Source organism: Podarcis melisellensis (assembly GCF_964234715.1).
Source record: "Podarcis melisellensis genome assembly, chromosome: 10".
In the NCBI taxonomy this organism is placed as follows: Eukaryota; Metazoa; Chordata; class Lepidosauria; order Squamata; family Lacertidae; genus Podarcis; species Podarcis melisellensis.
In genome coordinates, this window is record NC_138542.1 from 69,785,070 (window position 1) to 69,812,583 (window position 27,514).

General features: G+C 45.2%; 1 protein-coding gene across 1 annotated transcript in view; it reads left to right on the forward strand.

Annotated features, from left to right (window-relative positions):
• Window positions 1-27,514, forward strand: part of EXOC4 (exocyst complex component 4) — a 352,759-nt gene that overhangs the window by 305,804 nt on the left and 19,441 nt on the right. Inside the window, exons 15-17 of the mRNA XM_081926878.1 lie at window positions 12,915-13,053; window positions 17,606-17,784; window positions 18,434-18,593. Coding sequence (XP_081783004.1) covers window positions 12,915-13,053; window positions 17,606-17,784; window positions 18,434-18,593 — 478 coding nt within the window. The remainder of the gene's footprint in view (window positions 1-12,914; window positions 13,054-17,605; window positions 17,785-18,433; window positions 18,594-27,514) is intronic.

The following is a 27,514-nucleotide window of genomic DNA, read 5'->3' on the forward strand; positions in this document are numbered from 1 at the left end:
AAGGGCAGACACACCTTGATTTTGGGTCCTCCTCCTTCTCCTGAGTGTGAAGGGGGCAACCTGTTACAGCAGTTCAATAAAGATCAGGTTTACTAGCTCAGTGTTTCCCAACCTTGGGCCTCCAGCTGTTTTTGAACTACAATTCCCATCATCCCTGACCACTCGTCTTGCTAGCTAGGGATGATGGGAGTTGTAGGCCAAAAACATCTGGAGGCCCAAGGTTGGGAAACACTGTACTAGCTGCTTTGCTTCTCAATATTCTCTGGTTGGCCTCTGTTATTTTCTCCAACCGATGGAGAACCTACAAAGGACTTTATAAGGACTCTTGTGTTCCCCATAAGGGAATAAGGGCAGATTTTTGTTTATTACACCAGTAAATCCCCATGTCCAGTTCTCTCCAGTCCCTTTTGTAAAACACAGCTAGTTTCCACATGTTGTGAAAAGGCCATCGTTGGGTGGTAGAACATATAAGCCAGCTTCCTTAGCTCAGTGGAAGGACATCTGCTTTGAATGCAGAAGGTCCAATGTTCAATCCCTGGCCTCTCTAGGAAGGGATGGGAATTCCCCTGCCTGAAATCAGTAGAGAACTGATTTCAGTAGAGAACTGCTACCAGCCATTATGTACAATGCTAAGACCCAGCCTTATGCAGATTCCCGTGTTACTCTTTCTGCTGCACAGACTGATGTTGGCAGGACAGAGAAATGCACAATGCAATGATATCAAAACACAAGCTCTGGAAAGCGGCCAGGTTTCAGGGGATGGGGAGAGCTCAAGCCGTAGGTGCCAGCTCCCTGTTACACACAAACACCAGTTTCCTTCCAGCTGCCTTTGCTAAATGCAGGTTAGGTCCTTTGGGTGTGATAAAAATTCTCAAAGAGGCTTGCAAAAAAAGACCCACGCCATTATTAACACAATGTAAAATCCAAATAAAATGATAAATAGGAGAAGCATGTTTGTGGCTTCTCCCAGTTGGGAGAGGTTAGACCATGAGTAGGCAAACTAAGGCCCGGGGGCTAGATCAGGCCCAATTGCCTTCTAAATCTGGCCCACGGTCAGTCCAGGAATCAGCATGTTTTTATATGAGTAGAATGTGTCCTTTTATTTAAAATGCATCTCTGGGTTATTTGTGGGGCATAGGAATTCCTTCATTATTATTTTTTCCCCAAAATATAGTCCGGCCCCCCACAAGGTCTGAGGGACAGTGGACCAGCCCCCTGCTGAAAAAGTTTGCTGACCCCTGGGTTAGACCTCCTTTTGTATAAGTATGGGTGTGTTTTTAGATTGTTGTTGTTGTTCTAGTTTCATACTGCTTTTACACTGTTTTGTAAATCGTGTTGAGTCACTTTTTGTGAAAAAGGCAACAAATTAGTGCAATTTAATACTGTTGTTGTTGCTGTTGTTAACAATCCTGACAATTCTGAGCTCAAATGGGCCATAACTCAGTGATCGAAGGATGTGCTTTGCCTGGCAAGGAGCTCAGGCTCAATCTTTGGTGTCTCCAGGTAGGGTTAAGAACGGTCCTTGTCTGAAACCCTGGAGAACTGAGCCAATCTGTGTAGACAATATTGTGAGCTAGCTGGATCAACACTATAAAATGTTATAGAAGTGCTTAGGAGTAGCAGTAGTAGTAAATTGTATGTGCCAAATGTAGACCGCTCCTTCCCATGCAAACTTAGAAGATCTCGCCTATGTTGTGCTATGTGCCAATGGAGCCTTTCATTGCTGAATGTACTTCTTGAGCTGTTTTATTCTGAACTTACTGTGCTGTGCCTTGAAATTCTTTGAGAATCACACGTTTGATAAATAAAATAAACATGGCACAAGAAAAGCACCTGGTAGGTTGCTTCTGGGTCATGGAAAGGAGCTGACAGTTCACTCAGGAACGGACCAAGCTTTAGAGAACTTAGAAAGTGTTTATGGAGTCTCTCTGCATGAGCCGGAATTAACTGCTGAGAAAAAAATCAGGTATCATTTCTCCCTTGCCGCACCACACTCTATAGTTCGCGAACCTGTCACCCTGAAGTCCAGCCGCACAGTTTCTGCAGCCAGAGTTTTGATTACACCACCAACTCAGTTGCATATGTGATAGTTCTCCACGTATATGGAGGGTTAGGAGGTTGAAGGGCGGGGAGGAAAGTAGGACAAGGAGCAATTAGCGTAATCATAACCTCAAGCGCGAGCGTTGATCCCAGGACACAAGATCAATCTCCAGGAGAGCAAGATGTGCAGTGTCTGGGAAGGAAGGCTATCAACTCTGCGCACTGGAGGCTGGAGAGCTGCTTTCTAATTCTCTGGCTGTTAAATATTTGATGCAGAGGTTCAGGAGGGCTCCGGCTGCTAATAACCTCTGCATCAATCTTTTTTCTAAGGCCCCACTAAGAAGTTGGACCGTCGCTGAGGGAGGAAAAAATAGAGAGGAACGTTCTCTGCCCAGTGTCCTTGGTAGGATCTCTGCAGGATCAGCACCAAGCCAGGCTGGAAGAGGATACGGTTTTGGTTCTTTAGTCACTGTCCCAAGAACGTAGAGGGCAAGACTAGCCTGCTCATGGCGTTTAAGGGCCAGCAGTCTCCGAGTCCAGATTGCACTGAATCCAGTGTGAACAGTTGGAACTGAAGGAAGGAAGGTGCAAGTGGAACAGTGCTAAGCATTTTCAGTTTCCTGCCTGGTGGCAATGCAACTCAAAGCCTTGCTATTCTTGCCTTGCCCTACCTACCTACCTACCTACCTATTTCTTTACAGTGGTACCTCGGGTTACAGACGCTTCAGGTTATGGACTCTGCTAACTCAGAAATAGCTCCTCAGGTTAAGAACTTTGCTTCAGGATGAGAACAGCGGCAGTGGGAGGCCCCATTAGCTAAAGTGGTACCTCAGGTTAAGAACAGTTTCAGGTTAAGAACGGACCTCCAGAATGAATTAAGTTCTTAACCCGAGGTACCACTGTATTTATTTTGCATACCACTCTATACCCGTAAATCTCAAGGCAATTCACAACATAAAATTACAGTGTAAAAAACACAGAATACATAACAACAACATAACAACAACAAAGACAACCCAATACCCCCCCAATTCCACAACTAATTTGAAAGGGTATCAGATGTCAATCAGCCAAAGACCTGGTTAAAAGGGAACATTTTTGCCTGGTACCTAAGATATATAATGAAGGCGTCAGATAAGCCTCCTTGGAGAGAGCATTCCACAGATGGGAACCACAGCAGAAAAGGCCCCACAGGACTCCCAGCAGATAAGTCTTCAAAGTGCTGGGCGGCCTCAGTCTTTTGAGGCTGTGGTGTGTCAGGGCAAGCAGGGCGTTTGTCCCACAAGACTCACATCAGTTGCGATCTTCATCATGTGACGCTACATCAAAAGATCAAGCAGGGAAAGGCCATTCCCTTGGTATGAGTCTGGGCCAAATCAGATGTCACCGTAAGCACCTCTGCCATCCCCCTTGGTAACATTCCAGTGAAGAAAATGCACAATTTGATGCCATTGTGTTCAACAGTTTTCTCTCTCAGCTGAGTCCCCACAAGAGGCAGCCTCTGAAGTGGAACTGGGGGTGAGGAGAGAAAGCTGATTGCAACAAGGTAGTCTATAAGCATTTCTCAGGAGACACAGCAAATGTGGGTCAGTGTCAGCCATATATTTATGACAATGTGTAGTTTGGCCCTCCAGGATAAACAGTTAAAATGGAGAGGAGCTGGATGAACTTGCTCATGGCTTTTAGCCAAATATGGAGGTCCAAGTAAACTGAACATATATTTGGGAGATACTTGTAAGATTTATCGTCTGCCTGTGAGAGCTCTGGGTCAGTCCGTGGTGTCCATGGAAAAGAAAAGCACTTGAAATGTATTCGTTTAAAATACTAATAGCCGACTTACATCGCGGTGCGGCTGGGAGACGCATAAAACTTCTCTTAAAATCTACATTTATTGCAGTAATGAAACACCAACATTCATTAAGACTGGCTACTGCTGTCTGAGGTCAGGCAGACACTAAAGAATTTGTAATTCTGGCTCTAAACCAAATTATGTATTAATAAAAGATCTAATGAGGGAGAGAAAGGGAGCAAAGTCCCCTCTTGGTGGGGACTTCATAGTAAGTGAAACAAGGTAGAGGGTTAAACAAAGTCATCTCCAACTTGAGAGACTGCAGCTGCAACTTAGACGCTTAGAGCACCCACGTTAAAATTGGTGTCAATTTACAAACTTAAGACAAGGATAAGGATTCGTAGAGAATAAGACTGTTGATGGCTACTAGCCAGGGTGAACTTGTTCTACTTCCGCTGTCCGAGAAAGTATCAATTTATGTGAATAACAAGTGGGTTGATAGCTACTGCGTTTGGGTTCTACTAGCAGACTTCCTGGAGGCAGCTAATTGGCCAATGGTTGATGGGCCTTTGGCCTGATCCAGTTGCAGGTGCCTTCTGAATTTCTTATGCTTTAGTGTCATAGAATTGTATGATTCTACACTCCCATGCAACTCTCCGGATTTCAAAGCAGGATACGAGTAGCTATTCCTATGCATTGGTTCCCTTGACTCTCAGTAGTGGCGCCCGCCCTGTGGAACACCCTCCTTTCAGATGTCAATGAAATAAACAACTACAGTGGTACCTCAGGTTACAAACGCTTCAGGTTACAGACTCCGCTAACCCAGAAATAGTACCTTGGGTTAAGAACTTTGCTTCAGGATGAGAACAGAAATTGGGCTCCAGCGGCGCGGCAGCAGCAGGAGTCCCCATTAGCTAAAGTGGTGCTTCAGGTTAAGAATAGTTTCAGGTTAAGAACAGACCTCCAGAACGAATTAAGTTCTTAACCCGAGGTACCACTGTATCTGACTTTCAGAAGACATCCGAAGGCAGCCCTGCTTAGGGACGTTTTTTATGTTTGATGTTGTTGCTTTTTTATTATTGTTGGTGTTCTGTTGGGAGCCGCCCAGAGTGGCTGGGGAAATCCAAGTCAGATGGACAGAGTATAAATAATAATAATTAATAAGGTATTATTCCTTCCTTCCTTCCTTCCTTCCTTCCTTCCTTCCTTCCTTCCTTCCTTCCTTCCTTCCTTCCTTCCTGGATTCATTTGTATTTCAAGCCTGTCTAGGGAACCATTCTGTTTTTCCAATCTTAGTTCACAATATACAGATTGATATGAATCCTGTTCCTTTCTCTCAATCTCTCTCTCTCTCTCTCTCTCTCTCTCTCTCTCTCTCTCTCTCTCTCTCTCCTTTTCGAACTTTACTCTTTCTTCTCCTTACCCCACTCCCTAGCAATAAACCCTTTCTTGGGTCTGTATATATGCAGAAACGGGCAGAAAGCAAACCACTTTTTCAAGGAGTTATTGCCTTTTTTAAAAGTGCTAATTTCCTTGTGAAATTTATGCCTGCCAGCAGAGGCGGCTGAGGAGCACCCCAGGCAGTTCTAACGAGACAATTCATTAGCCGACGAGTGTACACACGCCATAAAGAACATTAATTCGCAAAATGAAAAACTAATAGAGTGTTTAGCCGGCTCTTTATCACCAGTGACAGTCGGCACTCGCCCAATCATTAGTGTTTACTGAACGGATGGGGGCCGCCGCCCTGGCCTGCCTTATCGCCACTCATCTCAAATGAGATCCTTGTGCCTTTCCGGCTCAGCTGCTCTGCCTCTCTCCCTCACCTTAAACGTTTCAACCTGCTGTACTTAGCTGCAGAGATTTATGGGCTCCTACTCTCAGTGCTGGAAGGGGAACAGCTTTCTCTGTTGTAAACATTTTATCTGCCTCCTGCAACACCTGGAGAGTCTCTCTCTCTCTTTCTCGCTTTCTCTCTCTCTCTCTCTCTCTCTCTCTCTCTCTCTCTCTCACACACACACACACACACACACACACACTTTCTGCAGGAGAGAGAGACAGCATGATGTAGTCATTCCATGTGTTGGACTAGGACAGCCTTTCTCAACCTGTGAGTCCCCAGATGTTGAACTACAACTCCCATCACCCCTAGCTAGCAAGGCCAGAGCTCAGGGATGATGGGAGTTGTAGTCCAACAACATCTGGGGACCCACAGGTTGAGAACCCAGGTGACCTTGGGAGCAGCCCCTTTCTCTTTCTCACAGGGTGGGGATAGAAGTGGGGACCATGTACACTGCCCTGAGCTCCCTAGAGGAAGGACAGGGTGAAATCCTATATACGAATAGTGAACTTAGTTATCTGAGTGTTAATCCTTATGTAGCCAAAATGACATAAGCCCCCACACAAGAGAAAAGTTTCCGCCAGCTCGGGAGAATCTCGGAAGTACCAAAGCAAAGTTAGGTGGAAGCAACCTAAGCAGGGGAAGGGGGAACCCAAAACAGATTAATGAGGGCGGAATGTGCTCAGTGGTCATGAAAGCCTGATGGAAGGGGATTGGGAAATTGAAGGGGAGGAGAGAAGGACTAGAATGGCGTATTCTGAAAGAGGATGTGGCTGGTATCCTAGCCATTCGTTGCAGGCCCTACCTATATAATAATAACAAAAGTTTCTCAGCAAAATCCTGCTCGCGGATACATTGCTTTCCAGTCCCCTGACCCCCGCAAAGCAGTTGTGATTACCTTTCCTCATAAAAACTATAGCAGTGTTAACCACACAAGTCAGAGACCCTCCCCGCTCCAAGAGAAAGGAATTTGTGACTTTGGTATGCATACCAATTATGTAGACCAATGGGTAGTATTCAACTCATTCCTACTGAGAGTAGACTTACTGCAATTAATGAAACTAAGTTAATCACAACCCCTTCTTCTTCTTCTTCTTCTTCTTCTTCTTCTTTTTATATAAATATTTATTGAAATTTAACAAAATCATAACAAGATACAGCAACAAAAAGAAAAAACACAAAACAGAAAAATACAAGATACAAAAAGCATAAAATAGATAAAAAGAAAAAAGAAAAAAAGAAAAAATCCATTATTCTTTTTCTAACTTTAAAGCTCATTAGCTTATTTCCTTGACCTCCTCACACCTCCCCTTTTTGTATTCCCATTTGCATAATCAAATCAGCAAATCCTTACCCTCTTTCAATTTATCATCTTTAACTTTGTATCTTAACATATCACAACTCAAATAGTTTCATCCATCAATTCATTTTTGCATACTCTTTCTAACTTTATCACTAATGCCACTTATTTTCAATCCAACATCATTTTAACATTCATAAATTTTACACTGTTTCTGTAGATAGTCTTTAAATTTCTTCCAGTCCTCTTCCACCAGCTCTTCTCCCAGGTCTCGAATTCTACCAGTCATCTCCGCCAACTCCATATAGTCCATCACTTTCACTTCTTCTTCTTCTTCTTCTTCTTCTTTGCCTATCTGACTGGGTTGCCCCAGCTACTCTAGGTGGCTTCCAGCAAAATATAAAAAGAAAATAAAACATTAAAAGCTTTCCATACAGGACTGCCTTCAGATGTCTTTTAAAGGACATATAGCTGTGTATCTGTTTGACATCTGATAGGATGGTGATCCACAGGGTGCGCACTACTACTGAAAAGGCCTTCTGCCTGGTTCTCTTTAACTTCAGTGGGTCTACCGCAATCAAGGCTAGCATTGAATACCATCCCATTCAGCTATTTTTAATGGTAGAACTGAGGAGTTGGCTGGAAAAGAGAGGTGTTCCTGGAACATGTCTTTATTTTATTTTATTTTTTAAAGTAATATTTATTAAGATTTTAAGGGTTACAAAAAGCAAAAGTAAAAACACCATATTAAACAAAAGCAAAACATCACATCACAATAAGTAAAAAAAAAGGAAAAACAGAAAAATACAAACAATTAAAAAACACAGCAAATCTTCCCATAACTTATCTTTCATTTGCTTGTTTCCTTGACCTCCTCACACCTCCCTTTTTTGTATTCTAGTTCGGTTAGCTATTTCAGCAAATCCTTTCCATCTTTCCCAATTTTTGTCCTGTAATTTATCTTAATATTAATGTAACTTTACTTTCCCTCCTTTCACCAATTAACAGTCTGTTTTTTCCCTAAACCTTTATAACATTTCTGCTAAAACCACATAACTTCATTCCAACCTCCTTCTAACATTCATTAATTTTACAATGTTTCTGTAGATAGTCTTTAAATTTCTTCCACTCTTCCTCCACCGACTCTTCTCCCTGGTCTCGGATTCTGCCAGGTTCCTGGAACATGTCATTGGGTTGGTGGGTACTGGAATCAACAGCACCAGCAGTCTTGAGAGCAGTACATGTGAAAAGGATCTAGGAGTCTTGGTTGACCACAAACTTGACATGAGCCAACAGTGTGACGCGGCAGCTAAAAAAGCCAATGCAATTCTGGGCTGCATCAATAGGAGTATAGCATCTAGATCAAGGGAAGTAATAGTGCCACTGTATTCTGCTCTGGTCAGACCTCACCTGGAGTACTGTGTCCAGTTCTGGGCACCACAGTTCAAGAAGGACACTGACAAACTGGAACGTGTCCAGAGGAGGGCAACCAAAATGGTCAAAGGCCTGGAAACGATGCCTTATGAGGAACGGCTAAGGGAGCTGGGCATGTTTAGCCTGGAGAAGAGGAGGTTAAGGGGTGATATGATAGCCATGTTCCAATATATAAAAGGATGTCACATAGAGGAGGGAGAAAGGTTGTTTTCTGCTGCTCCAGAGAAGCGGACACGGAGCAATGGATCCAAACTACAAGAAAGAAGATTCCACCTAAACATTCGGAAGAACTTCCTGACAGTAAGAGCTGTTCGACAGTGGAATTTGCTGCCAAAGAGTGTGGTGGAGTCTCCTTCTTTGGAGGTCTTTAAGCAGAGGCTTGACAACCATATGTCAGGAGTGCTCTGATGGTGTTTCCTGCTTGGCAGGGGGTTGGACTCGATGGCCCTTGGGGTCTCTTCCAACTCTATGATTCTATGATTCTTTGGAAGAGGTTTAGGTTTGGGTGATTCTTTGAGGATGCAGCTTTTCATAGTTGCAGGAAGCAATTGAGGGCTGCTGCTGTACTTCCCGTGGGCATATGGATGCAACAGAACGGGAGAGAGCATCCGAAATTAGGAAATTAAGTTGAGACATAGAGGGGCTTGCCAGAATGTAAGCTGTTCATTCATTATTTCTTAGGGGTATGTATTGGCTCTGTGTGTGCTTTGACTAACAAGAGTGTTTTTTGAATAATTATCTCACGTTCCTAAGTCAGTTTGCGCCATTAACAAGGTTTCTCAAGGCAGATGAGAGACCTCCTAAGCTTTTCTGTCACTCCATGGCCTTGGTTTTTACAAAAACGTTTTAAAAAATGGCCTTTCTCCTCCTACCTCCGCTGCAGTTCTTCCCCCCCCCCCGCCCCCGCCCCCGTTGCAAAATCCAGCTGACTGAAACTAATTCTTTTTCAAGAGGGAAGGGGTGGGGATTGTTTTGATAGGCAGGTCTAGCTTTTAATGACAGCGCATTACAGTGGTACCTCAGGTTACATATGCTTCAGGTTACAGACTCCGCTAACCCAGAAATAGTGCTTCAAGTTAATAACTTTGCTTCAGGATGAGAACAGAAATCGGTCTCCGGCAGCGCGGCGGCAGCAGGAGGCCCCATTAGCTAAAATGGCGCTTCAGGTTAAGAACAATTTCAGGTTAAGTACGGACCTCCGGAACGAATTAAGTACTTAACCTGAGGTACCACTGTATTTTATTAGGCCACTCCAATCACCGTGATTTGGGAAAGGGGATATTAAAGTAAATAGAGTTCTTCAACAGGGGTCAACCGTCTTCTCTGAGTTCCAGCTGTGAGAGCAGGTATATAATCGGAGGAATTAGACTATTGGGGCTGCCTGCTGATTTCTCAATTGTTCTTTCCGCCCCTCCCCCCAATAAACAATTAAAAATCCTATTGCTCTCTTTTTACTTCATGAGGGGAGGGGAAAAGTGTGACTTTTCTAGTATTTTTCTTTTTCTTTTTTTTTAAAAAAAGGTAAAATAAATTAACGTGGTAGCACCTGGGCCTACATCTCTGAACTTTAGCAGGTTTCCTCCCTCCCTCATGACCTTAGTTTTCCAACTGATTGCCCAGCAGAAAAAGGAGGAGATGTGATTTCTATTTTCCCACCCAAAGCTGAACAACACGGAGCAGATTCAAAGCAGATTGGGGTCTCAGAGCAGCTTACGATAAAATTAAATTAAAAATCAATAAAAAATAAACAAGCAAACTGTTGCAGTCAATTAAAACCAGTACAGAGCAGAGGCAGAAAGTCACCAGCTGAAGAGCTGAAAGACTAAAACGCCTGAGGTGGACAGAAAGGTTTTCATCTGGCACCAGAAAGAGAATAAAGTTGTCATCAGGTGATTAGTCTGGCAAGAAAGCACCCAAGTTAGGGTGCCACACTTGAAAAATCTTGCTTCTCATCACCACCAGCCTTACAGAGCTTTGCAAGTTAAAAATGGCACCTTGATTTGGGCTTGGAAAACTCTGGGAAGCTGCAATAGATGTCAGAGTGCTGTTGCAGTATTCACCCAGCCCAAATCTTTCCAGAAGCCCCTGGACCCAAACACTGGTATTTGGGTACTGAGGTGCATGTTGCTGTTGTCAGGGAAGATGGATTGATGGATTGATTGATTGATTGATAGTTGGTCTTCTACATAAGAAATGTGTCAAAGCGAAGGGAACAGGATCCAGGGGGTTGCAGAGGGGGTACTTTGCTTTTTGCTCCAGAATGTATGGAGACTGCTGGAATATTATATGAATCTAGATTTTCTGTTATCAGAGCTGTAGCCGAGAGCTCTCTCATCTATAGTACAAATTCCTTCTCAAATGCTGGTTTTCTCTTGTTGTGAGTTTCAGAACTATCTCAGGGGGGATTCCAGAGAACAATTTGTGTGCATGTACAAGATGACATGTTATACTTTTAAAAACACACACACTTCATGTTGCGCTGCAACCAAGCCAGAATCTGAAACCCCAAACCGGTTTTCTTCTCACTGTGATTAAACCATTCAAAAGTCTTCCCTGACATTCTGTTCAATCAGGAAGTGGTCCGTGGACTTTCACAATGGGCCTTGATTTGCTACAAAGCATTATGCTTCAGGAACACCTCAAGTCCTGTTTCCTGGTCCTGAGCTCCTGTCATTTGCATGCATTGATTTGCAGGAGTCAGTTTTTCAAGAGGCGCTGCCATTCTTTCGTGTAACAAAATGATTGAAATCGCTGGTGACAACCAGTGCAAATGACTTAATTTCCACCCCCCACCACCCCCTTCACTTTGCCAGAATGAATGATTCCTCTGTTTGTCAGGACAGGTTATTGTAAAAGCGTTTTGAGCTGTCAAGAAAGGAATGGCCCACCTCCCAGAGCAGTCCTATTAGATAAAATAGCAGACCCCTAAACTACTTGCTAGATGGAAACATGGAATGATAAGCAATCCTTGTAGTTGGGGTAGTCATAGAAAATTGTGTGCAGTCTTGGCAATCCTGTGTGTATGTTCCTCAACTAGAGCCAGGGCTTTTTCGGCTGCGGCTCCAATCTGGTGGAACGCTCTGTCACAATAGACTAGGGCCCTGCGGGACTTGACATCTTTCCGCAGGGCCTGCAAGACGGGGCTGTTCTGCCAGGCCTTTGGTCGGGGTTCAGTCTGACTCCCTCTCCCCTTTCATAAGAACTTGCATGAAAGTGGCCTCCCAATTTTTCTCACAGGCCCATATAAGTTCAGCACAAACAGTTGGGCCTGGTGAGCATTTAAGGTCCCCAACCCTAATCTGCGGGTTGCCATCTGATTGGATTTTATTCTGATCCTGATCTGATTTGAGGATGTATTTTACAGTGGTGCCCCGCAAGACGAATGCCTCGCAAGACGGAAAACCCACTAGACAACAGGGTTTTCCGTTTTGGAGGCGCTTCGCAAAACGAATTTCCCTATGGGGTTGCTTCGCAAGACGAAAAAAATCTTGCGAGTTCCCGCAGGTTTTTCCCGCTTCCCCCCCCCTTTTCCTAAGCCGCTTAACAGCTGATCCGCTGATAAGCCACTTAACAGCTGATCGCTAAAAGCCGCTAGACCGCTAATAGCGCTAATCCGCTAAGCTGTCAATGGGCTTGCTTCGCAAGACGAAAAAACCGCTAGACGAAGAGAATCGCGGAACAGATTCTTTTCGTTTTGCGAGGCACCACTGTAATTGATTCTCTGATTTTATGTTAATGTGTTATACATTTGATGTTAGCCGCTCTGAGCCCGGCTTCGGCTGGGGAGGGCGGGATATAAATAAAATTTATTATTATTATTATTCCTTAAACAGAGCATTTTTTTTCTAGCCCTCATTGTTGCAAGAAAAGGCAACATGGTGCAATGAAAGTGTGATAAATGTGATAAAATAATTGACTTGAGGGAGTCTCTGAGTCTCCCTTTTCCCCAAGGGAGGATTTCATCCTTCTGTCCTTGGATCACAAGAGATAACCAAGATCAGTCAGCTCATATAGGGATGTCCAAGAGTTCCATGAGACTGTAGTCCTCGTATTTATGGTAGTAAATATGTTTTTTGCATAGAGAATATTTTTATTGGGTGGCTCATAAATTGAATGGCTAAATAAATATGATAGGCATGTCAGTGAACTCTCTGAAGAGTCCATAAACTAGCCTTGCCATGGAAGCTTTTCTTTTTCCTTTTTTAATGCTACACTGCCTTTCTCCCCAACCTGGTGCTGCAGCTGCTTAAAACCTCCATGGCTGTTCACCACCGAGAATTGCTCTGCTGGGAGGCATTTTGCAGCTACATCATTGGAAACAAATAAGATTTCAAGTGCCTAGTCTGTTGCCTAGGAACGTTGACACAACATCTACTTCAAGAGCTTAGTCCCTGTGACCTTTCCTCCCCTAACTGGGCTGACAATTCAGTAGATGCCAGCTGAGATGGCACAGGTGCAGTGATGGAATGTCCCAGGCAGTCATCACATCCCACTTTCTCTTTCCTCTGCAGTGTCACCTGGCCAAGATGGACATGCCAACATGGATCTCCCTCCAGTGTCCGAGCAGATCATGCAAACCCTCACTGAGCTGGCCCGATCCTTCCAGGAAATGGCTGACCGCTGCTTGCTGGTTCTGCACTTAGAAGTTAGGTATGTATTCAGCTGGTTATACAGAGGCCAGTGTGTGCCTCCTTCAGTCTCACTATTGCCTTTGCAGAACTCAACAGGGAGGAGGAATTGGTGGCGGAGGGAAAAAATTAGCTGGCTCTGCCTATTGTTGGCCTTTTCCTTGACTGGTCCCAATGGACACCAGCCTCCATTGGACTTTAGGGATACCTGAAGGAGTGTCTCCACCCCCATCGTTCAGCCCGGACACTGAGATCCAGCGCCGAGGGCCTTCTGGCAGTTCCCTCCCTGTGAGAAGTGATGTTACAGGGAACCAGACAGAGGGCCTTCTCGGTAGTGGCGCCCGCCCTGTGGAACACCCTCCCTTCAGATGTGAAGGACATAAGCAGCTATCCTATCTTTAAAAGACATCTGAAGGCAGCCCTGTTCAGGGAAGTTTTTAATATTTAATGCTGTACTGTTTTTAACATTTGATTGGGAGCCGCCCAGAGTGGCTGGGGAGACTCAGCCAGATGGGCGGGGTATAAATAATTTATTATTATTATTATTATTATTATTATTATTATTATTATTATTATTATTATTATTACTTTTTCAAGATGTATCACACTTGCATGAGGATCCATAAAGCAATCGTACAAGGCAAAGCAGAATCCAGAAGCTTCTCTAAGGCTGACTCCGTGACCGAGGCCAGGGGCTTCCATTTCACAGCAGCGAATGTTTCTGACTCTGTGCCATTAGTTGTTTTTGAGGGCCAGTAATGAAGTAGTTCCCATAATGGCTTGGTGAACTGGACACAAATTAAGTTCATTTTGGTGTGCAACTTTGAATGATTCCTAGTTCATCTTCAAGCTCATTTTCTTACATGTGTTTTTTACTCTTCAGATTCTTTGGACTTAATTATCACAATTGTTAGGGGAAATATTGACAGTTCACATTTCACTATGTGTGTGTTTTCTTAAACCTTTTAAGTTTATTTTATACCTCAGCAAAGCAGTTTATTACAATCTTAACGCTAAAAGGTTGCTACTCTGCTGATGATCATTTGGATGAACTTGAACTGGGTGAACGAAACTAGCTTGTTTTGTAAAGGGACAAATGTGAACTGGAATTAATTCCTCTTGGGATCTGTTGAACTAGTTCCTTTAAGAAATGAACTTTCCACTCTATGAGGGGGGAGTGGTTAGTGTGGTACAGTGGATCAAAGCATTGTCTTTGAATGTAAGTAGTTGGTCTATGATAATAATAATAATAATAATAATAATAATAATAATAATAATAATAATAATAATAATAATAATAATAATAATAATAGATTCTTTATACCCCACCCATCTGGCTGGGTTTCCCCAGCCACTCTGCCCGGCTCCCAGCAAAATGTTAAAATACAACAAAAAACAACCATTCAGCCAAAGTTTTGTGCTTTTATCTGACATTTTCTCATCACCCTGGGCTGGCTATTTCTTTATTGTAATAAGGGAGCTGGGCTTAAACTGAAATTCCATAGCGTTCTGATGCTGGAAGAATTTCCAGAGGGATGTTAGTCTGTTGCAGCAAAAACTGCAAATGGTCTTGTGACCAACAAAGCTATTGGAGCAGAAGCTTTTATGGACCGGACGCCACTTCCTCAGATTCATGAAGTGCAGCAAAGTGGTCTCTGGTTCATGAACACATTTTCCAGAATAAATTGGTTAGCCTTCAAAGTGCTCCGTTGATGATTCTAGAAGGAACCTCATTAGTTCATATATATTTTTAATAAAGCTTTTAAAATGATGTTTTATCTCTAAGAAAGCAGCTGGGTTTGAGGTTGGGGAGAATTCCAGATGGGGGAGACCCTCCATGGGGGCAAAGGTTTAACATATACCCCGCCAACGCTCTAGTCAAAGCATCCTTCAGTCGCCTTAAAATGTCAAGATTTAAAAATGAAAGGAAAAAGATTGGTCATTGTTTCAACGTCTCTTCCTCACCGCGGCTAATTTGGCTGTTCCTGCTCTCCAACCTGCTTTTGCTCACGTGTTTCAGAAGGGCCCCTCTGGCATGTGGATGTAGAACGGAAGTGAGTGCATAAAATGAGAGCAAGCCTCCAGAATCTGAGGCTTCAGTAGGCAGGTCCAGCGCTGACCTACAAATCCTTGTTCCACATCCCCCAAGCTCTCATTAGCCTGGTTATCACTCCAGACTCCTGTGTCACCACTTGAGGATTTCATTTGAAATGCCTCCAAAGGACGTATTTGCTGAACCAGCATATACTATGTCGGGAGAGCCAAAAGAAAGGGAACATTTGGCATTTTACCTGTGACAACTTGCGCTGTATCTAATCAGCACAGGCCTTTATATGTATTTTCCCCACAGGGGGGCGGGAAATGACAGGCTGAAATGGTGGTTACATTTAAAGCAGAAATCACCTACCAGGATTCTTCCCCTATTATTATTATTATTATTCACCTATTTGAACTTTAAAGGGAAAATACTACGTTGTCACTTTATTTTGAGAATGTCACCTTTATCAGGCAGTTTCAATAAATAAAAGGTCTGCCCTTGGGGGGGGGGGTTAGTGATTTGGCACCAGCCACGGATCACAGTTAACAATCCCGAAGAAGCATTTTGCAAAAATCAACCTCCCTGCTGTGTAATCAGCAATGTTTTCAGAAAACCTTAATGCCAAAGTTGTATCAAGGTCAACACAAACATGTCAGCGCAGAGACAGGGGAGATTCTGGGGGCGACAACTGCGTGATTTGTCTTTTGCACTTCATTACGTTTTTCAACCAGCCATGCCATGGGATGGCATGGATGCAATTGGGTCTTTGTCTTAAATGCAGTTTAATGAATCCAGAACTAGCCTTAGGAGCAACTGCTCCCTCCCTTGACCAATTCCTTCTCACCCTCGGAATAAGCAGTTTTCCACCTCTGTAATTAACTGCTGTTAACAGGGTCCCCCTGTTTAATTGTGAAATTATAGGTTTCACATCCTGGGTTAAGGGAGAACCCTGGCTAATAGTTGTGCAGCTGACCTGTTTGAGGAAATGTGCTTCAGAGAGAAGGTGACGAGGGCTATGGAGGGCTATGGATTCTCATGGCTAGCTCTCGATTGGTCAACAGGGTGACAACATCACAGCTAGCTCAGCCTACAGTTGGACAACCCAGGTGGCCACCCTGTCCAGCCCCCCTCCATATGGTAGGACCTCACCCACATCAGTGCCCAAAAGCCATCTCCATAGTTCTAGGCATGCACAGGGCACTGCACATTGTGCCTTGCAAGACGGGAGCATCAGGGACTCCAGGGTTTGAACCAGGAGGTTTTGAATACAAAGCTGTAACCAAATATAGTGTCTTCTTCTCCTCAACAGGTTCATGAGCTTCAGAGCCTATTCTAGGAGCAGAAAGGAAATAGGGGTTTGCAACAGCAGCCTCTGTGATTGGCTAGCAGTATGAAGCCTCTAGATCAGCAAAGTATAAATACTAGCATCCTGGCCTTCTGCCCACTGTGGCTTCAACTCCAGCTCCTGCCACTGATCTGTGGCACCCTAGGCTGGTGGCCAGATGGTCTGGGAGGGGCTGTGGCAGCTTCTTCTGTCTGCTTGCCAGTTCTCTGCCTCCCCCAGCTTTAAGTCCTTGCCTTCAAAGCTGCCTTATTCAAGCAATCAAGGCAACCACAAACCCCATAATCTGCAATTGGACTGCATTATGGAAATTGGGCCCATTTGCATAAATGTATGTAATTGACACACTTTACAAAATTTGCCTTTTGTACAGTTCAGTTCAGATGCTCTTTGGATGCTCTCCTGAAGCCATGGGGAAGGAAGCACAACCGACTTCTTCTTAATTCTATATCTCTGAGTCTTAAGAGCCCCCCCGTCTTTGGACACAGCCCAGGCCAGTTGGCATATTCAGTTGCCACCTTTCCTGGACTCTACCACTTGAGACTTCCAGTTTGGGACAGGACAGTTTTATCAATCAGAAATAGTGCAAGGGAATAGAGGGAAATGGGTTTGTGAGGCACAGGAAATAGGTGTGATATATAAAATGCCACAATCATAATTCTATAGCTACATACCGGGAAGATTCCAATAAGTAGGCAAGACTCCATTTCTTGCTTTGTGGTGAAGATGAATACTAGCCAGGTTTTAGAGAAAAAACAAAAAATCGCTATCCCACACCCCAGACGCCATTGCATAAGACTAAAGTGTTCAGGAAAAGATGTAGTTGACGTTTCTTCTTCGCCCAGGCCTTAATTCTCCCCTACCTTGGAGCAACAAGAATAATGAATGGCTTTCAAACTGAGTCCTACTCACAGTACACCAGTTGAAAATAATGAACCCAAGTCTACTCTGGGTAGAACTAGCATTGACCACCCAGTGCTAGTATCTTCTTCAGTATAAAGAAGGCGATATGATGTTTGGCACATCCGTAGATTCCCCATGTCTTGCCAAGGGATCCATGGATGATTTGGATTTCCCCACATGCAAATGTACACCCAACTATTGGGTCTTGGCAGCTGTTGATTAAGCTAAATATTTTCTCTGGTTAAGTAGTATGATGTCGTTGAACAGCTATCATTGCCTTCTGTCTTGCAGGGTTCACTGCTTCCACTATCTGATCCCCTTGACTAAACAAGGAAATTATGCCATTGTTGCCAATGTGGAGAGCATGGATTATGACCCCCTGGTGGTGCGACTCAATAAGGACATCAGCTTCGTTGAAGAAGCCATGAGTGCCAGTCTTCAGCAGCACAAGTTCCAGTATATATTTGAAGGTCATTTGCTTTCCAGTGATTTGTGGACGATGAGCCCTATACAGTCCAGCAAGTGGGTGGTGTGGGGGAGATTTCCATTTTCTGGGTGAAAGCAGGCTGTACTGAGTCCATATATGGAATTGCAGGCTGTCTTTGGTTAAAGACATGAGCTTATGCGTCTTGTTGCTAAGCCAATATATGACTTCATGAGAATGAGCAAGCATGTGAGTGCTCCGGTTAGTGTGTTAGACTAGGACCTGGGAGACCAGGGTTCAACTCTCCACTCATGAAGATCACTTGGTGACCTTGGGCTAGTTACTGCCTCTCAACCTAACCTATCTCACAGGGTTGTTATGGAGGTTAAATGGGGAGCGGAAAGAACCACGTTCACCACCTTGAGCGCTTCCCCCTTGCATTTCATCAGGCAGGGCAGCCAAAACTAAAAGGTTGCAAAAATTCTGTGTGACGGACATATGTTAGAAAGCTTTTGTGAGTGCCCTGAAATAAATGGGACCCAGGAAAAGTCAAAATGTTGCCTGTTTGATGTGCCTCGTTAAGCGGAATCGTTTCATAAGTTACTGTTTTGCTGATTTTATCTCTCTGTCTTAATCCTTTCTTCTTACCGGTCACCTATATGTGAAATTTTCCTTACCTTTCCTGCTCCCTCCAGGTTTGGGCCACTTGATTTCCTGTATTCTCATAAACGGGGCCCAGTACTTCAAGCGCATCAGTGAATCTGGCATCAAGAAGATGTGCCGAAACATCTTTATCCTTCAACAGAACCTGACCAACATCACCATGTCGCGGGAAGCGGACCTGGACTTTGCAAGGTGAGAGGGGAACTTGCGCTGCCTCCAAAATGTGGACTGCAAAAGTTTAGCAAAGGAGGATGGGCTCAATGTTGTGAGGGCAAGTTTTGCATGTAGAAAGACCTCACTTCAGTTGGATTTTGACACGGTGGCCCCATGATCATTAGCATGCAGTGTGGATGCTATTTTGTCACAAATCCAGCCTTAGGGCAGGAGTTTGGCCTGGATGACTTTTCCAGACACAATTCCGCTGTAATTCAGTGTGGGCCATGGACTGGCGCCCAGGTTAATGAAAGCAAGCATCAACAGCCCCCCCTGCCCACCCCCATCACCACCAGAAGGATTGCATTGATTTTGCAAACAGATAGGAGAAGTGCGGGCTGCCTCTCTCTGGCCGATTGTCTCTTTAATCTTGGCATTAGTTATTTCAGCAATGGACAGCTGAATGTATGAAATATTCATAAGGATATTTTTGGGGTCAGGAATCAAAATGCCTGTCTGGACTGAGCAGAAAAAGCTTTTGTGTCTGTCCCCCCGTGCCTTGGACTCGGAATAATCCACCAATAATGGAAGGGGAAGCGCACAGTCTTTTGTCCCCTTTTTTCCTTCCCCGAGACCGAATTAGATGGGTGAAGAAGTCTGACTTGAGCAGATTTAGGGGGAACAAAGTCCGCTGGTGAGCTTCAATTATTTGGATTCTCATATGGGGAATGATCTCATTATTGAGTTAGCCTATTCATAATAACATTGACATGGGGAAATTACAAAACCCCGAGGCAGAGAGGGGGGCTCCATTACCGATTCTCTCCGGAATATAATTCTCAAATTCAATCATTTCCTTTTTAAATGATTTAAAACACACACACACAACTTGAAATGTTAACTAAATTAGCACAGGTTTTTGGCAGGCGGCACAGGACTCGAACATGTGCTGACAGCAACTGGCACCCATATCGGAGACCCAAGTGCAAGAGAAGGTTGGCAGCGGAACGAGCCAAGGCAATGAACAGACAGTGTTTGGGGCATGGAGGGCGACACTTGCTAGGTCATCTGCTCTGCATGTTATCCCCATGTTGGTCACCACCCTGCACTGCCTCCTGCCGTGGCCTGGCCTTACGAATGCCAGGGCATCAGGAAAAAGCAACAGCACCACATTCACATGCTTTCTCATCATCAGCCCTGTATGCCCCACTGGATGGGCTGTGGCTCATCTCTTCAGCTGCCACACAAATGAGGTTCTGCCCACAGCCCACAGTAAGCACTGTTGGTGCTTCCATATTGCCCCTTTGCGCAGGGTAGGCCACACTTTGTGCTGGGCGATTCTCCTTCTCCTGCTAACCCCGGTCAGAGGAGCCCCACTCTTCGGAATTCCGTGCCTTTTAAAAAATGAAATAAAAAAGTTTTCGGCATAAAATGCAATCAAAGCCAAACTAATCTAGAGAAGAAAAATGTGGAAAAAGCAAGAATAACAAAGAATAATGAAAAGAACAGAAGACGAGAAAGGGAATGAAAGCCCAGCCTCTATCACAATTCTATGTTGTCTCTTACCCCACACACAGAAGAGTGAACCCTCCCAGCTCTCGCCTGGTAGATTCCCCCTCTCCAAGTCGATCCCCCATCCAGGCACCTCTCAGGCCCAGCGCTGCTTACTTCTGAGGAGTCCAATCCGATTGCCCTGGCGCCATGTTCTGTAGCCATTTGAGAAGCAACTCTGACCCTGCTTCCACTTACAGTCTCCCCAAGGAGATTCACATAGGTCAAAAGCAGTTTGCTTCAGACTTGTTTTAATAAAGCTTCTTTGGACCTGCATGGAGTGCCAAATGCATTTGGACAACTGGGCAGTGGCCCTGCCTCAGAACAGCGCCCTCAAGACTGTTCTTTGGCCCAGTGCTCTTCGCATTCTTGCACTGGAGCTCTGATCTCCTCTAGCTGTACAGTTTCCAGCATATATCTCATATTTGCACATATCTCAAGTCAGCTTATGAAACATGTAAATCACATAGCTGCCATTAGATTAAAACCACCGTGTTCTTCAAACAGCAGGTGAAGGTGGGGGGGGCAGCTGCAAATGGCTTTCAGCCATCCAAGTGTTCCTTAAGTATTAAAAAGCCCAAGCAGGGCTGGTGAGGAAAGGGTTCTGTGATGAGGGGACCACCACGGAAAAAGCCCTGCTCCTTGCAGCTATTGGCCAGGCTTTCTGGAACAATGGAGTTCAGAGCAAGGCTTTGTTCACCGGTTGTAGCAGTGGAGGATGAGGAGACTCACTGCAGTCCTCGCCTTGAGTTTGCCCCTTCCAAGAGCTTTCTCAAATTGGCACTAAAGCACGCTCCCATGCCCATGGACTCATCCCCCAAGGTGAGTTTCCCATGTGTGTGTTGGGATGCTTCTGTGACAATGACGGTCATATTCAGTGTTTATGCAACACCATCAAAGCACTGTATAGGAGTGTGTGGGCTTTGGAGTTTAGCAGACCTCTTCATCTCACAAGACGAGGGGCCTGGGGGCTGGATAGTGTACGTACCTCAAGAGCCATGACGCAGCTCTAGCTCACATGCCCTGTATGCATAAGGTTGCTGGGCTCCACGCTGGGCCAAAGATTCCTGCATTGCAGGGGGTTGGTCTAGGATGAGCCTTGGGGTCCCTCCCAACTTCTATGGTTCTAGGACTCCAGAGCAATAGAATATAGCAGTGAGATGGACCAACGTATTGCTCTGGTTTAAAGCCTGTGTGTGTGTGTGTGTGTGTGTGTGTGTGTGTGTGTAACAATTGTTAAATGAAGCAAACTGCAGTCCCTGAAATGCTGCTGTTTAAATGGAACCTCTTCTACGGGATATGATGTTGTGATTGATAAGCAGCAACCTGAGCATTATAGACGCTGAGATGTTTTGGATTCGATTCAGCTCCCCTTGAAATATTTGGCAACACACTGCTTGATTTCGACAAGGGCCGACTCAGTGGCACACATCCAGTTGGGATCCAGCTCTGTTGAGCTGGTGCTGTGCGGCAAATTGCACCCGGTTGCCAAGGTCCCTTTTATGCTGTCATTGTGTGGTTCTGTTGTTTTTAATTTTGTTCTCTAGCAAGCTGCAGGGGTTTTCCTCCCCAGACTACTTGTAATGTGTCTGTGTTCCTGCAGCAGCCATTTGGTAATATAATGCTGCCATCTACTGGTGTTTTCTGGCAGGAGCTGGACATTTTTTTACTTACTTTCCCATTTATGCGCTGCACTTTCCCCCAGTGAGCTCATAGCAGGGTGCATCATACCATCACAAAGCCCCTGTGAAGCAGGCTGCATAGAAAGCATTCCCCACAAGGCTGTGCTTGAAGCTGGAACTCTGCATCCCCAATACAATACAATACAATATATTGTTGTTTAGTTGTTTAGCTGTGTCCGACTCTTCGTGACCCCGTGGACCAGAGCACACCAGGCACTCCTGTCTTCCACTGCCTCCTGCAACTTGGTCAAACTCATGCTGGTAGCTTCGAGAACACTGTCCAACCATCTCGTTCTCGTCGTCCTCCTTGTGCCCTCCATCTTTCCCAACATCAGGGGCTTTTTCAGGGAGTCTTCTCTTCTCATGAGGTGGCCAAAGTACTGGAGCCTCAGCTTCAGGATCTGTCCTTCCAGTGAGCACTCAGGGCTGATTTCCTCCAGAATGGAGGGGTTTGATCTTCTTGCAGTCCATGGTACTCTCAAGAGTCTCCTCCGGCACCATAATTCAAAAGCATCCATTCTTCGGCAATCAGCCTTCTTTATGGTCCAACTCTCACTTCCATACATCACTACAGGGAAAACCATAGCTTTAACTATACGGACCTTTGTTGGCAAGGTGATGTCTCTGCTTTTTAAGATGCTGTCTAATATATATATTCAAATATATAAAAGGATGTCACATAGAGGAGGGAGAAAGGTTGTTTTCTGCTGCTCCAGAGAAGCGGACACAGAGCAATGGATCCAAACTACAAGAAAGAAGATTCCACCTAAACATTAGGAAGAACATCCTGACAGTAAGAGCTGTTCGACAGTGGAATTTGCTGCCAAGGAGTGTAGTGTGGTGGAGTCTCCTTCTTTGGAGGTCTTTAAGCAGAGGCTTGACAACCATATGTCAGGAGTGCTCTGGTGGTGTTTCCTGCTTGGCAGGGGGTTGGACTCGATGGCCCTTGGGGTCTCTTCCAACTCTATGATTCTATGATTCTATTCTATGATTCTATGTTCCAAAAGTGAGGTCTTCAAGAGAGGGAGACCCTTCATGGGTTCCACCTGCCTCACCTTGGACTGTAGAGGAACCTGCATAAGGTCCTCTGCTGAGGCCCTTAATACCCAGGCAGGCTCAGGAGAGAGACGACACATTCCTTGAGGTCTCCTGCTCCTAGCTGGTTAGGGCTTCAAAGGTTTAGAATGATTAAAGGCAGCTTTAATGGCGCCTCCTTGGGTCCTGCTTTCTGTTGGTGCTTAAGAACACATGCTTTGCTTACTTTTCAATTAAGAACTTGGCTCCCCAAAATACTTCCTTTCCCTTTTAAATTTCCCCCCGTCTTGTTTGTCTTCTTCCCTGTAGTTTCTGCTGAGCTCTGATCTCAGCATAGCTTTAATTAGTTCTAATTAGCACTTGCGCTACATTGATGACAACAAAAGCCCCCAAACATGGTGGATTAAGCCCGAACCCCCCTCTGCTTTGCTGTGCCGTTCCTCATTGTGGTTCCCGTTTGCGTGGAGCGATCAAAGTCTGGGCTTCCCTTCTCTTCTGCAGAGGAAGCAAGAAAACAGATCTGCCAGATTCCGTCTGCGGAATAGGACAGTGGTGTCGTCAGTAGCTGCCTCGGCAGGAGAATTTTGGGCAAAACGCAGGTTCTCCTGCCATCTTTGTTTTCATTAATCTTGTTCCAACATGTGCTGCTGTGCCTGATGGGGGTTGTCGTGCAAAACATATGGAGGGCACCTGGTTGGGGTAGGGTGCTTAAGGGCACAGCCAGCATAGGAGTGTAAATAATAATAATAATAATAATAATAATAATAATAATAATAATAATTTGTACCCCACCCATCTGGCTGGGTTTCCCCAGCCACTCTGGGCAGCTTCCAACAAAGATGAAAAATACATTAAAATGTCACAAATTAAAAACTTCCCTGAACTTAAGATGTCTTCTGAATGTCAGGTAGTTGTTTATCTTTTTGACATCTGGTGGGAGGGCGTTCCACAGGGCGGGCGCCACTACCAAGAAGGCCCTCTGCCTGGTTCCCTGTAGCTTTGCTTCTCGCAATGAGGGAACCGCCAGAAGGCCCTCGGCGCTGGACCTCAGCGTCCAGGCAGAACGATGGGGGTGGAGACGCTCCTTCAGGTATACTGGGCTTTAAAGGTCAGCACCAACAATTTGAATTGTGCTCAGAAAGGGAAAGGGAAAGCAGGCATAGGCAAACTCCAGCCCTCCAGAAGATTGGGACTACAATTCCCATCATCCCTAGCTAACAGGACCTGTGGTCAGGGATGATGGGAATTGTAGTCCCAAACATCTGGAGGGCCAGAGTTTGCCTATGCCTGTTGTAAGGTGTTGGGGAGACTAGCAGTGTCTTCCTCCCTGCACCTTGATAACACTCTGGCAAAGAGAGTTATGGGTTGGACCTTGGCTGTCCTGCAGCTCCTCCCGTTACTTGGCCAGAGCTGGTTCTTCCACTGTTCAGCCCAGCTGGATTAGGTGATTGAGGAATCAATGAGAATCTGGCTGGCCTGTCTAATTGCTGCTCCAGTTTTCCTTCCTTGCTTGCTTGCTTGCTTGCTTGATTTTATATACTGCCCTTCATCAAAAGATCTCAGGGCAGCTCACAAGATAGAAACACAAGATAAAAGCACAAATAAGTAGTTAAACAACAAAACAATAGCCCCCCTCCCACAAACACATTCTGCCTGTCGTCCAGAAAGTGGCAAATTGCAGTTTTCACTGCAATGGGGGTCATAGCCTGAAGAAATGCTTCATGTGGGAAAGTTATTATTATTATTATTATTATTATTATTATTATTATTATTATTATTATTTATACCCCGCCCTCCCCAGCCAAGGCCGGGCTCACCAAGTTGAATGATTACAACTTAAAAACATAATTTAAATACAACATTAAAATATTGAAACATTAAAATATTAAAATGTAGCCTCATCGCAGGAGGAGAAGGAAAGGAAAAAAGAAAGAGAGGGAATCAAATTGGCTCCAAGCCAAAGGCCAGGCAGAACAACTCTGTCTTACAGGCCCTGCGGAAAGAAATCAGATCCTGCAGGGCCCTGGTCTCAAGAGACAGAGCATTCCACCAGGCCGGGGCCAGTGTTGAGAAGGCCCTGGGCTCTGGTTGAAGCTAATCTAACTTCCCTAGGGCCCGGGACCTCTAGGGTGTTGCTATTTATGGACCTTAAGGTCCTCCGTGGGGCATACCGGGAGAGGCGGTCCTGTAGGTATGAGAGTCCTAGGCCGTGAAGGGCTTTAAAGGTCAAAAGCAGCACCTTAAATCTGACCTTGTACTCTACCGGGAGCCAGTGCAGTTTGAAAAGCACTGGGTGAATATGCTCCCATGGCAGAGACCCCATGAGGAGCCTCGCTGCAGCATTCTGCAGCTTAAAGTTACAGGTAGACATCTATGCATGCACGTACGGGGGTCGTCTGTAATACAGCGAAGTGCTGGTGGTGGCCAGTGTGGCTTGAGAAGTGTTATTTCTCAACTTGTGAGGAAATCCCTTAGCTCTGGAGTTCCTCCAGCTTCAAAGCCAAGCAGAAAGCAGATGATGGCAGTGACTGATGTTACCTTTCCCCTGAGACTGCGCCACTGTTTGTGCAAGGAGGAAGCAGCCCTTTCTGAGGTTCTGTCTTCAGAGCAGCTTTCAGAAGGCACAGAAGGTCCTGCCCTGGATTGGACAGGCCTCTACTCTTGGGTGCCACAGGATTTCTTCTTAGCTGGCAGCACACTGTGCTCAGTCGCTCAGTCCCGCTCCTCTCTTTTTCTGAGCTAGGCCTTAGAAAGGCCACTCTCCCCATAACTTAAGTCCTGCTCCTTCTGAAACCCTTCAGGTCTTATTCCTCAGCTCAGGCTTCTCACAAGCCATGCACCTCCAGCTATCTCCTGGGCAAAATGGCCTTTGCAGCTACGTCTTGGGCTGCTGACAGCCTTGCTGCTGACAACCTTCTAAAAACACCAGAAGAGCCTGGCAGCTGGATTAGGCCAAAGTCCCGTCTAGTCCAATATCCTGTTCTCACAGTGGCCAACCAGATAATAATAATAATTATTATTATTATTATTTATACCCCACCCTCCCCAGCCAAGACCGCTCAGGGCGGCTAACAACCAATAATAAAAACAAGTTGATTAAAATACAATTTTAAAAACAAGATTAAAATACAACATTAAAACCCACAAGCAGGACATGAGTGCATTGGTGCTCTCAGCAACTGACATTCAGAGGCATAACTGCCTCGGACAGTTGAGGGACATCATGGCTAGTGGCCATTAGTCTCTGGCTTTTTTTCTCAGGCATGACCCTCCTGCTTTGAGAATCGCAGTTAAATATCCGTCATCTCCTTGCAGCATCTCCTCGGATGGAATAGGGTTCAAACAGGTCGGAAGCCCAAGTTGCCAGGAATAATGTTTGTGTTTATTACTTACATTGGGTAGCCTGTCTCGTTCTGAACAAGTAATGGCATGCAAACACATGCCTGTGCACCATTAAAATAGCAAGAGAGCCACCTCAAAACGCTAAAATAACCAGCTTGTTGGTTCTACTCCATCCCGCTGAGGACAACCCAGGGAGCTCAAAATGCTTCCTGTAGAGAGTGTTCCCCCTGAGCATGCAAGCTGAAGATACAGAATGAAGTCAGCATACTATAAAAAGAGAAGCCACAGCAGGCTTTTTGCCCGTGGTGTGAGCTCAGATTCTTCTCAGCTTCACAGTTTGCATGCTAGACATATATCCCAGCGTCAGTCTTTTTAAAGAAAATAATAACGTGCCATATGTACATTTATCTGTTCATCTTTCCATCTTGAGAGCAAGAAAAAAGAAGCTCTGCAAACATATTTTTTTTAAGAGTTACTAAAGCTGCTCTAGGGGATGGTAAGGGGAGGTAGGTTTGTGACATTACAGGCATCCGCCAATAGGCGCTCTCCACGAGGGGATTCCCCCCTTTCGTCTTATTGAATGAAAACCCTGCACAGCCACTTCTGCCACTCCACCACCCCGACCGTCGTGGAACAGAAATATTGTGTCTGCTTATAAAGAGGCAAAACCTCCACTCTTGCAGCAGTACTTTTGTGCACACCAGGGTTGAGACAAAAATGCTGAAATGTTAATGTTGGCAGTTTTTTTACAGGGAAGTAATATGACATGCATGCACCAAAAATACCTCTCTGCCCCCACCCACATAAAAAACACAGAGAGGTGACAAAACTCATCCACATTCCGGGAGGTGGGCTGACCATCAGCGGGGAATTAATTTTGCCAATACCACGGGGTTCAGCAGCAGTCCACTGTTTTCCTTCTCCTAGAAATCTGGAGTGGAGTCCCTAAAACAGTTGGATGGTGCCCTGTACGCCTCCTTCCGACAACTTCTGCAGTCAAGCCGGTGCCAAACGTCTTGCTCTTCTTTCCTTTGGACCACATCAGCCAGGCCGAGATGGGGGTCTTCTCGTCTGGGCAGCCCAGGATCTCCAAACACACTCCCCATAGGGTGCCCCCTAGAGATCACTTAGGTGCTGCTAACACAGTGGTTTGGACTTCACCCCCAGAGGCACACTCCCTTGTCTTTCGAGACAGACGGATGCCAACAACAACAGAGTGCACTGAAAGCAGCATCCTTCGAAGTGGACTGGGGATGCCAGTCCTACAGGGTCTGCCCACCCTGTACTGTTTTCCTGATTTAAATCAGACAACCCAACCTATCTGGGGAAATGGGGATGGGGATTTTCACA